At 36.1% G+C, this 12,110-nt stretch overlaps 1 protein-coding gene across 4 annotated transcripts in view; it reads right to left on the bottom strand.

The window, feature by feature from the left end:
• Window positions 1-12,110, bottom strand: part of LOC126373057 (40S ribosomal protein S19a) — a 53,589-nt gene that overhangs the window by 21,845 nt on the left and 19,634 nt on the right. For all 4 annotated transcript variants that reach the window (XM_050019018.1, XM_050019014.1, XM_050019015.1 and 1 more), the window contains 3 exons: window positions 3,625-3,887; window positions 3,025-3,212; window positions 1,349-1,430 (listed from right to left, as the gene is read on the bottom strand). In XM_050019018.1, the coding sequence (XP_049874975.1) occupies window positions 1,349-1,430; window positions 3,025-3,212; window positions 3,625-3,887 (533 nt within the window). The remainder of the gene's footprint in view (window positions 1-1,348; window positions 1,431-3,024; window positions 3,213-3,624; window positions 3,888-12,110) is intronic.

The following is a 12,110-nucleotide window of genomic DNA, read 5'->3' as shown; positions in this document are numbered from 1 at the left end:
AATATTCATAAATATCTGTCCGTATCGAAAGCACAATCCCTGACAAATAAAAAGTTAAAAATAATACTTTATTTTTAACTCTTGCCTTCCGCCCCGCAGTACTCTGTCTGATGCGAATTCCTGTTCAAGTGAAGACCTCAACGTTTGCAAAAGCGGAGATGGGAGCCATCAGCAATGCAGGACGGAAGAGGCGAGTCACAAAGACTGTAACCTCGAACCTGAAAGATGGCAGTAGTAACTGTCCGGTACTATTCACAGACGAAGGACAAGAGTCCTAGTACGGTTTTGAAATAGACTACTCTGGGCGCCATCCCACTCGCGGTTGACAGAGTACTGCAGGGCGAAAACACTCATCCGATCTTAAAATATTCCACCAATATTTAGCAATCTCGTCGTGTAAGGTCTAATAACAAATTAAAGGTCGTAGTTAAAAATAATACAATACAAAAACTCTTTATTGGGTAGTGTCCTAGGTCAAAGATAAATTAAGAAATTCTGATTGCTAAGTAAAGACAGATCTAAAGCTGACGAAAAACATATTTTTTTTCTATTTAACTTATTTATGAATTTGAATCAAGAGAAACGTAATAATAAGTCCGACATTTTGTCATGTTTTCTATGACGTCACAGTATGCTTTTTCATACAAATTCAATAACAATTCGTGTCTTGACGTTTAGTAAAAAGTAAGTTTACTACTCACATACACCGCGTTACTTATTATTGTTATTGTTAAAATAATTTATAAATTTATAATTGTGTTAAATACCATTTCATTTGATGTTAAAATAAATTAATTTGTAATTAGATCGTCCTGTCCCACATGTGAATGTTTAAGGAAAACATACCTGTTATTTTGACACCTTTAAGGAATCTTTAATGAACACCTATAAGGAAAACTGAAATGTAGGTACCTAATTTTATCTATGTATTCTTCAGTTTATCCTCTATACGACCTCGATTTCGAGACCACAAGAATCATTATAATACTAGCATAAATAACCTTCTAATCTACTGTGCAATTGTATTTGTCACTTCTCCGGGTTAAAGTTGTAAGACCGAATGTCCTTTTAAAATCCAAACCCCATTGTTTGAAAAAAGTTTGAAAAAAGAGATAGTCAAATGCGCGTCGTTTCGCTTTCTCAATGCACACAGACACTAGCAACCGGGAGCTCAAAGAAGCGGGAGTTAGCATTACAATTGGATGTTTGCATACACAATTGAACAAGACAAAATATGTCCCTTACCCCACCCCCTCGGGGCGGTCTCGACACTGTATCTATACTTTTAAAAGTGCCCTTTCGTTAGTTGTATAAGCCATATAATCCTTAAATATATTGAATTCCTCACCTTGTCACTGGATACAGTTGACTGAATTTCTGGCACAAGTGTAGACTGCACGAGTTCTCGATATGGCAGCTCAGTGGTTTGCCTGCGCATAAATAACACGCGCCGGTGAGCAATATGAGCGAAACAGATTAAACAAAGGTAAAATAATACATTGAATACTATATTGAATATTCGACTCAGCAGAAGATCCCGATGAGGACATATCACAAAAATCACTTTGTGATCCCTAGTTTGGTTAGGACATTACAGGCTGATCACCTGATTGTCCGAAAGTAAGATGATCCGTGCTTCGGAAGGCACGTTAAGCCGTTAGTCCCGGTTACTACTTACTGGTGTATGAATGTAGTCATTACATGAGCCATGTCAGGGGCCTTTGGCGGCTCAGTAATAACCCTGACACCAGGGTTGATGAGGTTGGTATTCCATCTCACAACCCACACGATAAGAAGAAGCAGAAGATACTGATATAACATAAGCTCGCGACTATATAGTCACGATAACAATTGATATAATTGGGATATACCAATTGGAGTCGTCAGAGGTACATTTATTGGAAGATGATCTGGGGGGGGTTAAAAAGGCCACTGTGTGCATTGCGCATTTAATTTTATACGCGCAAATGTCAAATTTAAATATTGCTTTTTTAGATGAATTGAATTTCTCTGATGTGGCCTTTTTAAACCCCCTGAACTAACTACCCATACCTTACCGAGCTTTCTGTTAGATATGGATATATATGGATATATAGTGCACTAGTTACAATACACACAATTTCATACTAAGAATATACAGCACCCCCTCCGGTTGATTGAGGGGAGGCCTGTGCCCAGCAGTGGGACGTATATAGGCTGTTTATGTATCAATAAATATGATTGAAGGCTTTCACGTCTTATCTGGGTTAGTACTTAGTAACCACCTCGTTTTAGTTCTCGAGCCTAAGCGATAAGCTCACTGAGAACAACGTAATGAAGTTTGATTACACAACAAAGCAGCGTTGTAACAATATCGCCAATTTTGCACTTCCTTATCATGCGAAGTGCGATGAACCTACTTCTTGAAACACTGTTTGTGTTGTTTACGAATGTTCTAGAATACGCCCCTTGACATTCTTAAAATAAAAATAAATAGGTAGTGTTTGCTTAGGTTAGGTGTTGGCAAGATCTCTGATCTCATGGCTTGAAACCTTGACTACTAAATAGAAGGGTTTAATTGCCGGTTCCGTCAATTTAGGAAATTAACTTTTCCGGATTGTCTGGGAACACCCAGAAAACCCCATTAATTTGAAGTTGTCTTCCGATTACTTGTGGTTCTGCCCAACCATTAGGGACTACCGACGTCTCTTTATGTACGAATGTAAGATTTTTCAAACAAAAATAGGTTTGTGTGTGCCCAAAATCTCACCTGATGGTAAGTGAAGAAGCCTGTACAGTCATGAGCAATATCGTGTAACCACTTTAGAACCCTGTCGCACTATCATATTTGACATTTAATGAGACTTACGGTTTAATTTGTCAAAAAATGTTAATGTGACATGGTTTCAAAGTGTATACATACATATTAGTACTTGTGACCGGTAAGTTGGTACACGCTTACCAACGTTGCGTAGCATTGATTTCCACTTATGTAATCGATGTCATTAAAGTCATCAAAATCCCTTAAGCATCAAGCATTCTTACCATTTTCGTCTTCCGTGGGCGGATTGATAGGAGACCATGTGACGCCGTGGTCGAAAGTGATCAGGGAAATGAGATGTTCTGGTCCGATGTTGGCCACAGGCGCCTTGGAGTCCACTCTAGACGCTATGTAGATGCCCTTCAAGCCTTCTACTCTGTACAGGTCCGTGAACGGGTCTTCTGTCACATCTCTGAAAGGATAAACAAAGTTAATACAAATTTGGACGGATTTTTCGGAACTTTCAATTTCTTTTTGGCTGATAACTAGTATATAAAAGCGAAACTGATGCACTCATCACGAAATCTCAGAGGGGTTGAAAGTTTGCATGAAACTTTGTCTTTGTAAAAGTTAGAATCATGAAATTTCACGAAAAGTCGCGAGCGGACAGTTAGTCACTCAGCATATTATGTCAAATTGGCACATTTCGCTATTATTTCTACAAACTCCTAGTAAGCAGCGTGGTAGAAAGCTCCAAGTTTAAAATTTCTAGATCATATTTAGGGTTATAATTTACTAACAATGGAGGGAAAATCCTTACTACTCAACAAAACATGATATTATGCGCTAAGTAAAATCAGAAGAATATTTTTTAATATACTTACTCCAACCAGCTATCTTTCCAGTTGCCATCAGGGAAGTAGCAGAGAATCTGCTCCATACTCAAAACGAAGTTGTATTGCGTGAAATTTTTGCTGATCTCCGAAACATATAGGTCCGCTAAGGTTTCTGTGTGCATGACAGAGACGAATATACGTTTGTCAGTAACATCTGCGATGTGGAACTTTCTTAGGTCCAGTTCCGTTTCGAATTCAGCCTTAAAGAATGGCCCTCTTTGGTGTGAGATGTAGAAGTCTAGAGTATTTCTCTGTAACAAAACAAATACATTATTTGGACAACTATTCATAATATTCATATGTACATCATCGTGAATAAGGTACATAAAAGTAGCTTCTTTAATGAATAAAGAGTAGATATATAGAAGACATTATTAATACTGTATTGACAATCCGCTTGAAGCGATTAGCCTGCAGTCCTAAACAAACCATAGAAGTTGTTTTTATAATATGTTCCACAGGTTTTTGACCCCGGGACCTTTGGATAGTGAGCCACACGTTCGACCAATATGTCCCAGTGCTGGGCACAGGGCTCTTCTCAACCGGAGGGGTGTATGGAGCATACTTCAACAAGCTGCTCTAACTGCGTGTTGGGTTTTTTTTTACACATGATGAGTCTTATCTCGCATTATTGAAGTCCGGGCCTGAATCGCATTACCCTACCTACTGGATTTACCACTTCCTTCGCATCCTGATAGCCAGACGTACTCTAATTTTGTTAGTCATTGCATTTTGTACATTTCCAGAACTTGTGCAATTTATTTTTATACGTGAACTTTGTCCATGAATCAGTTCCTATGATAAACAGTTACAAAGAACCCTATCTAACTAAATTGTTATTAAATCCATCCTGTACGTTTCTTCCGCGGTTAATTGAAGCAAGGGATCATAATATTAAATAGATATTTACGTCCTTCTAAATAAACTACAGAAAATAAGCTAACCATCAGTTTTATATACACTGCACTTAAGGTTTACGGGAATATGGTGTCTTTTTAATTGCATAGGCAATAAATAGCTGACATTATTGTAAAATGCAGGTACATTCTTAAATATTTACCGTACACTCATAATACGTAAATATTTATTACGTATTTTAATATCATTATGCATTTATCATCTACAAAATGAATATTGAATTATGAAATGAGTATATTTACAAACATTAAATAACAATCAGAAATATATTACGCAACATTTACTTATTTAGAAATTAACCAAGAGTATCTATGTTTTGGTGCATTAACTACTTGGCCGGTCAAAGCTATGGAGCTGCCACAATATGCATTATGAGTTCACCGACGTTTGCCAATAAACAAGCGAGTCTAATAATGTACTTGTTCCTCGCAAATCACACTCCAGTAATAAAGGTCAATAGTTGAACAATATCAATTATGCTGAAATGATTCATTGACAACGACGGAAGCGTGTCATCTCATCCATGCGCGACCTACACATCCATTTATTGATACATCTCTGAATAGGTATTGAGTCAGAGAAATATTTTATCAGTTCTCATTTTACCAAAAATTAAGTATCGTCTTTTATGCTAAAACTGGGAACTAATGTAACAATGTTATATAATATCGTTACATGCGTGATCATCATCCCCCTAGCATTAGTCTACCACAGAGTCCGCTTGCCTAACCTGAAGTTTTAACAGGCCCGACTTTTTACAGAAGCCACTGCCTGTCTGACCTTCCAACCCGCGAAGGAAAAACCAGCCCAATACAGGTTAGGTCACAAACCTCCGAAAATGCTTTAAAATGCTTTTGAGGGTTTCCTCACGAGGTTTTCCTTCCCCGATGAGCACGTGATAATTTATGATCCAAACATGAATTCGAAAACAAATCCGACAATCATTGGTTCCTATGTAAGATTCGAACCTGCGACCTGAAAGTAAGAGGCAAGCGTGATAATAAACATAATAATTATATATACACCTAGTATATGCACGCACTCCTCGCCAGCTATGTTTAAGTCCCATGTAATTATATTACAGCTGGGAGCAAATAAAAAACCCGTACACGAACAGGTACGGTCACGAGCATTAATATGTATACACTTTGGTACCATGTCACATTAACTTTTTTGACAAATTGAACTGTAAGTCTCACTAAATGTCAAATATGTTAGTGCGACAGAGTCCTAAAGTGGGTACATTATATTGCTCATGACTGTACATCTACTTAACTTCCCAGGTATGCCCTGGAAACCGACGTGAGATCCTTTCTAACATGATGGACACCATAATGGGGATGAGCTGATCACCTTTCACCATACGGTTAACCATATCCATCTTGGGACTTGTATAATATTGTACATAATCCGCCTTAGCAATAAAAACTAATTTGTCAGCCAAGCAAATTTCAATCGAATTATTTGATAATTGTTAAATGCTTAATCACGCGTTCATCGCTACTTTATTTTTATTTGTAATACGAGTTATGGAATGGAATAAAACGAATAGAATTCAAATCGAAGAAACATTTGTCAATGTCCGAGATCCTTAACTTTATCATGCGGGTTTATTCAACGCCTATAATGTAGTACAAAACAGACAGATCTCGCTCTTCCCCTATCATCATTACCGTCTATTTTTCTTTGATTCGGGGTGCTCTGTAGTTCAATTTTCTATTTGATGTTGTACTCTTGACTTTGAGTATTCAAATGCTTATTATCAACGCGGGTATGGCGTAACAAATGACGATCGTATACGGAATAATAACCTATCACCATATCGCTCATCAGATCAAACTACTTATATCCGAAAAAAGCGAGACATCCAATGTGGGTGTTTGTTCTGGTAATTAATCTAATTTTCTATCTTATTAGAGAAGTATGCCAGGATCAAAGCAAAAGGGATTCCATAGTCTCTGCTCACCCCGGTGTAAAATAGGCGTAAGTTTGTGTATGTACGTTCTCTCTTCGTGGCCCATTGACTTGGAGGTCTTCCTAATCATACGGCAGGTCCTGTGTCGTATCTGATAGCATGTTTACATTTTGAGATCTTTCTTTATGATTGCCATCCACGAAGCAACTATTGTAGATATTTATTTATAACATACTAGGTACTGAATTGATATTTCATATTTGAACAATTTATCAATAAAAAATGTAGCGGAAATTACCAATAATTACATTTTTCCTATTATTAATAGGTCATAGAGCTGAAACGTATGACTTGGGATTTAGACATAACTGACAAGGAGTAGATAGATGCATATACTATACACCTACACCACCCCTTCCGGGAAACAGAGCTAAACTGTTTATTGTAAAAAAATGCTTCTAGGTATTGGAAAGATCTGGGGAAGGCACGATATCAAACTAAATAAAATTATAATAATACTATAAGGATAATCCTTATTGCAAACAAGGGCATAGATATTTTTTCCGATCACGTTGTTATTACCTACTTTTTTTATTGTTTTAACATTTTAAATAAACCAGGTTTAACTTTTTATACCGAACATGATCTAAGTATAAGCAAAATTCTGCAATTGAATTTGGAATAACTTAAACCTAGCATAATCTAATCGCTAAACCAGGGGATGATGTTTGAGCCACTTGCTCTATCTTTTATATTTTTAAATAAGCCTAGCTACCCAAGGTTAAATAAAAAACACATAAACACACCAAAAAGACTTTATTAATTAAAAAAAAACAACTAAAATCTTTTTACTCTCGCTTGTGTGTGAACCCCGAACGGTGATATTGACTTTTGTTTTTCTGTGCTTTATCGCTAACGGTTTAGATTATGCTAGGTTTAAGTTATTCCGAGTTTATTTGCAGAGATTTTGCTTATTCTTAGGTCATGCTCGGTATAAAAACTTACACCCGGTTTATTTAAAAAGTTAAAACAAAAACAAAAAGTGAGTAATAAATAACAACGTGATCGGAAAAAATATTGTTGCCCTTGTTTGTAATAAGGATCACCTTGGTTTAAGTATTACGGTATAAGTCTAATAAAATCTTTAGCAAAAAGTATACAGGATTTAATAACAAATCGATTGTACTAAAATAAAACAACAGGAATGAATTAGCATAAAACAATTAACGATTTCATAGCAAACATAAATAAAGATATTTTCGCAATAGGTCCTATTGTGCTGCAGTTTTTCTATCGTTCTTTGTAACGTTAATGTATTGTACGCAATCGTAAGTATTGATTTGTAATATCGCTGTTATAAACGTAAGAAGTTGATATCCTACAAATATAATTGAAACTAACAACCTAACATGTTTGAAGTATGATCCGTCTGGTATTTACAGATATACTAAGAATTGATTAAAAAATATATAAAAAAGAAAGAATAATCAGATAATAAGCCAGATAGACGGTCTCATCTGTAAAAACCGGACCTGTCAAATGTTCAGCGGCCTTCGCTAAGTTGCAAACGATTACGAAAGTCCACTGTCATTATATCATCTCCCTAGCGTAATGCCATTTTCACAAAATCTGCTAACCTAACATGAAAATTTGACAGGTCCAGGTCAGGGTTTGACAGACGACTGTGTAATCGAATATAATATATTGAATTGAAATTATTTATTTATTTATTTATTTACATTTCAAATGTCACCTTATTGCATATTACAGGTTGGTAAATGGACCCTGTTTAAGGAAATAAATTATCTTTATCTTTAAAAAACAGGAAACTTTAGGGAGATGATAATGAGCCATATAATAAATCTGCGACTCCCCATTTTTCCGGCCAAGTAGTTAATGCCATCTGCGGCAAATCTACAATAAGTCACGTCAAAAAACAAAAAAAAACATAACTGATATCATATACCTTATATAATGCACTTCGTTATACTTATGCGTTGCTAACTGGTTTGTCAAATATTTTTAGAGTTCCGAATCTCAAAAGGAAAACGGAACTCTTAAAGGATGACTTTGTTGTCCGTCCGTCTGTCTGTTCGTCTGTTTCTTATTAAAACAATAACAAAATACAAAATCATAATATTTGTCGTTCTAATCTGCCTAGTCTAAATTAGTCCACAGTAAATCAAGCCAATAAGTACTCAAAACGCCTACGATGTAAACATTCACATCCTATCGAATTTCTTTGTGTAAACAATGGTACAATTTCTACGAACTATGACCCATGTGTTTATATATTAAAGGTAGCCAAACAGTTCTTTATGTTTTGATTTTGTACCTCGTAAGGCCTTGATATCAAAACACAGTAGTTAAACGGTTTTGGATTTTAAAAATCAACTTGGCTTTACGACCTTAAACACACTCAATAAGTAGCATTACAGAAAGAAAGGTATAATTTTCAAATATTTTTTTTATAATAGAAATAAGCTCACGAATATAATATTCCCAATTGGTCTGTCAGAGGTAGATACCTAAAACCATCGCAAGATGAACGAAGTAACCACTGTTCACCGAACTTTAATTTGTGTATGTTTTGTATGTAGGTACTTACCTACATTTTTTTACATCACCTTTAAGACCAAAGAAAAATCTTTTGTTTTTTTTTACAGTAAAGTAAGAATTCAATCGGCACGATATAGTTTTTGTATTCTTATCGAATAACAGGAAAACCAAGTAACAAGTAATCCATTGGATACCGAGAAATTAATGTGCTCAATATAAAATAAAGAAGCTAAAATATAACTGAGGAAAACATCGATTTTAGTACCTATCTACTTGTTTTATTTGTTATTCGAATTTTATATTTAGAACATAAAAATGTGTTGGTACTAATTTATCGCCTTAGCTTCACCTGGCATATCAGGCGAGAAACAGGAAAATAACAATGCATAACGTAGGTTCTACCACTTATTTTGAATCCTATTAAACTTAATACTTAAATCACTTGACGCTAATGCTTTAAATTTCACAAAAAAAAATACACAGGCAAGGAAAATCCCCGAGAATTACTGCAGGGAACTTTTTTGAGAACTTTTTAAAATAAAAGTGTTGGTCGTAAGCACATACAAATTTTAAGAAACAAAGTGTTTCAATTTGTCAAACAAACTTTACAAGATCCTCAGAATCAAGTCAATCACTTGTAGGTAAATAACTGTACTTGTATATTTCTAGCTGTCAGATACTTTTTTCAAGTACTTTTTTAAATAGTTTCAGATTAGTCCGTAATCTCATTACACACGGTAACACGCTTTAGTAAATACCTAACTCAATAAAGGGTGTTAGCGACATCGTAACGAATACTGAGGGGGATGATTCAGACCATGATTCAGAATTAATATCAAGTGGAATTATAGGTCGAATAGTGGAACAAAGGGTTTAGTGACACCGTAAAGCATACTGAGGGGGATGATTCAGGCCATGATTCTGAGATGAAGTGGAAATTCCTGTCGAAAAATTTATGAAAATTTTAGTGATTTGTTATTATTGTTTTCAGTTTCATACTTTTGCGAAAATTGAACCTGATATCAAATCAGAATCATGGTCTAAATCATCCCTCAATGTTTTCGTTACGATGTCACTAACACCCTGTATAATATTTTGGAATATAAACAGTTAAGAAAACGGACAATCAAATTCTTAAATACAATCCACGTATCCATGACATAATTGTGAAACGGACGGGTCTCAGATTTCATACGGATACCCCAAGACCCCAACCGCAGTAGTGGGGGCAATTTGTTCGGCGCGCATTATTCACTTGTTGGACAATTTCCTCAGTTGTTACGTTAAGTGAACGAGTAATAGGCTAAACCTCGGCCAGGAGTGTCATCACACGGCGGGATAATAGGTCAGGAAGGTTCATAATAGACACTACTCACCCTTGTAATAAGGTAATTAGAATTACCACAAGTATGGCACCTGTACTTTTTAATAAAGCACATCTACAAATAGAACGGCCAATCATAGCGCCCGCCCGCCTACTTGATTAAATGGGTTTTTTTGGTTGGCACTACTTACCACATTTTCTGGTGTCGCCATGTTTCTTTTCTCTTACTAGTCTGTGGTTATATTCACCGGGTTGTCTTAATATTTAATCTTGTCAAATCTAGTTCTAAAACCTCTTGAAAGTAAAAAATGATCATAAAATCTTATTAGTTTGATTTTATACTAACACATTCAACGTAAACAAGTAGTGACATCTGAAAAGACAACTCAAGTGTTGGGGCCTTAGCCAAGTTGCAAATTGAGTATAGGTTTGACATAAGGTGACATGTCCATCATGATGAATGTATACAGTCGATATACGTTCGTATAGTGACAGGTAACCAACCCGTTGGGCAGGAGGGTTATCCTAATAAGTCATAAAGGTCTATCATTGCATGAGCGTGGGCAGAGTACGACTATACAACGACAGCACAGATCAAATTCTTCTTCTCCTATCATGTGGGTTGTGCGGTGGATTACCAACCTCAGCAACCCTGGTGGCAAGGTTATTGTTGAGCCGCCAAAGGCCCCTGATATGGCTCATGTAACGACTACATACTTACATCAGTAAGTAACCTATTGCAAGTCTTATAATAATAAAATACATTTATTTTTAAAGTTGCATAATACCTATACAAACATACCTACGTTTACGTTTCCGCTTTTAGTAGTACCAATTTGGAATTTCGTCATACGATAAGCTTTATCTAATACTTGACTTAATATTATAACACTTATCAAAATTAAATAATTTGTGCGCTGCATGAGTGATTCTTTTCTATGCGTCCTTTACCAACTGCGTATATTGTATCGAAAGGGTCGTTCTGAAATCCAGGCTCCCGTGCATTATAGAAACTTCTCGTCTATGCAGTCTAATTCAGGGGTTTCCCGTTGCCTAATCAGTCGACCGGTCAATCGGCACAATAGGATTTATATTCCCCTTTCAACCAACGATTGATGTTCGATTAGTGTGGCGAACGAGAAAAAAATGGATCGATTGATCGACCCGGAATCACCCTCCAGGTGTTAGTGACGTCATCGTATTTAAGATCTAAGACGTATTTAGTACCTTATTAAATACGTCTAGATATATATAATACTTTATTGAAAAACTTAATTCGAAACGCATTTTCACTAGATGGAAAGTAATGATACCGAACCGACTATCGACCATGAAGCGTAAACAGTGACTCACTTTTTTTAAACACCAACTTTGACGCAGTTAGTGCAACAGACTGAATAAAGAAACGAATTCACTGAATTTGGAATCTTCTATTTCAATTTCTTAGCAGCTTACCCAGAGAGTGAGGTCGGCACCCGATACGAATTGGTGCGGGGTAGAGAGTTACCGTTCTTATATATTATTCTCTATGCGTAAAATTTATGTTGCGGGCGTAAGTGATAGAGAACATACGCGTACATACTGCGATCAGATCAAAGATGTTTTAAAAAAAGGGCCTGGTCAATAATAGTAGACGGCGAGTACCTATGCATGAAGATTGATGATGAGAGTAGAAGAAGCGAAAGTGGTGTCAGGTTCGTAGTAAGTGGAATTCCGTGGTCTATGCCTCCCCGACGGGATATAGGCGTAATCTTATGT

Source organism: Pectinophora gossypiella, chromosome 15 (assembly GCF_024362695.1).
Source record: "Pectinophora gossypiella chromosome 15, ilPecGoss1.1, whole genome shotgun sequence".
Classification (NCBI taxonomy): Eukaryota; Metazoa; Arthropoda; class Insecta; order Lepidoptera; family Gelechiidae; genus Pectinophora; species Pectinophora gossypiella.
The sequence above is the reverse complement of the archived record's forward strand: the minus strand, read 5'-3'. Positions and strand labels throughout refer to the sequence as shown.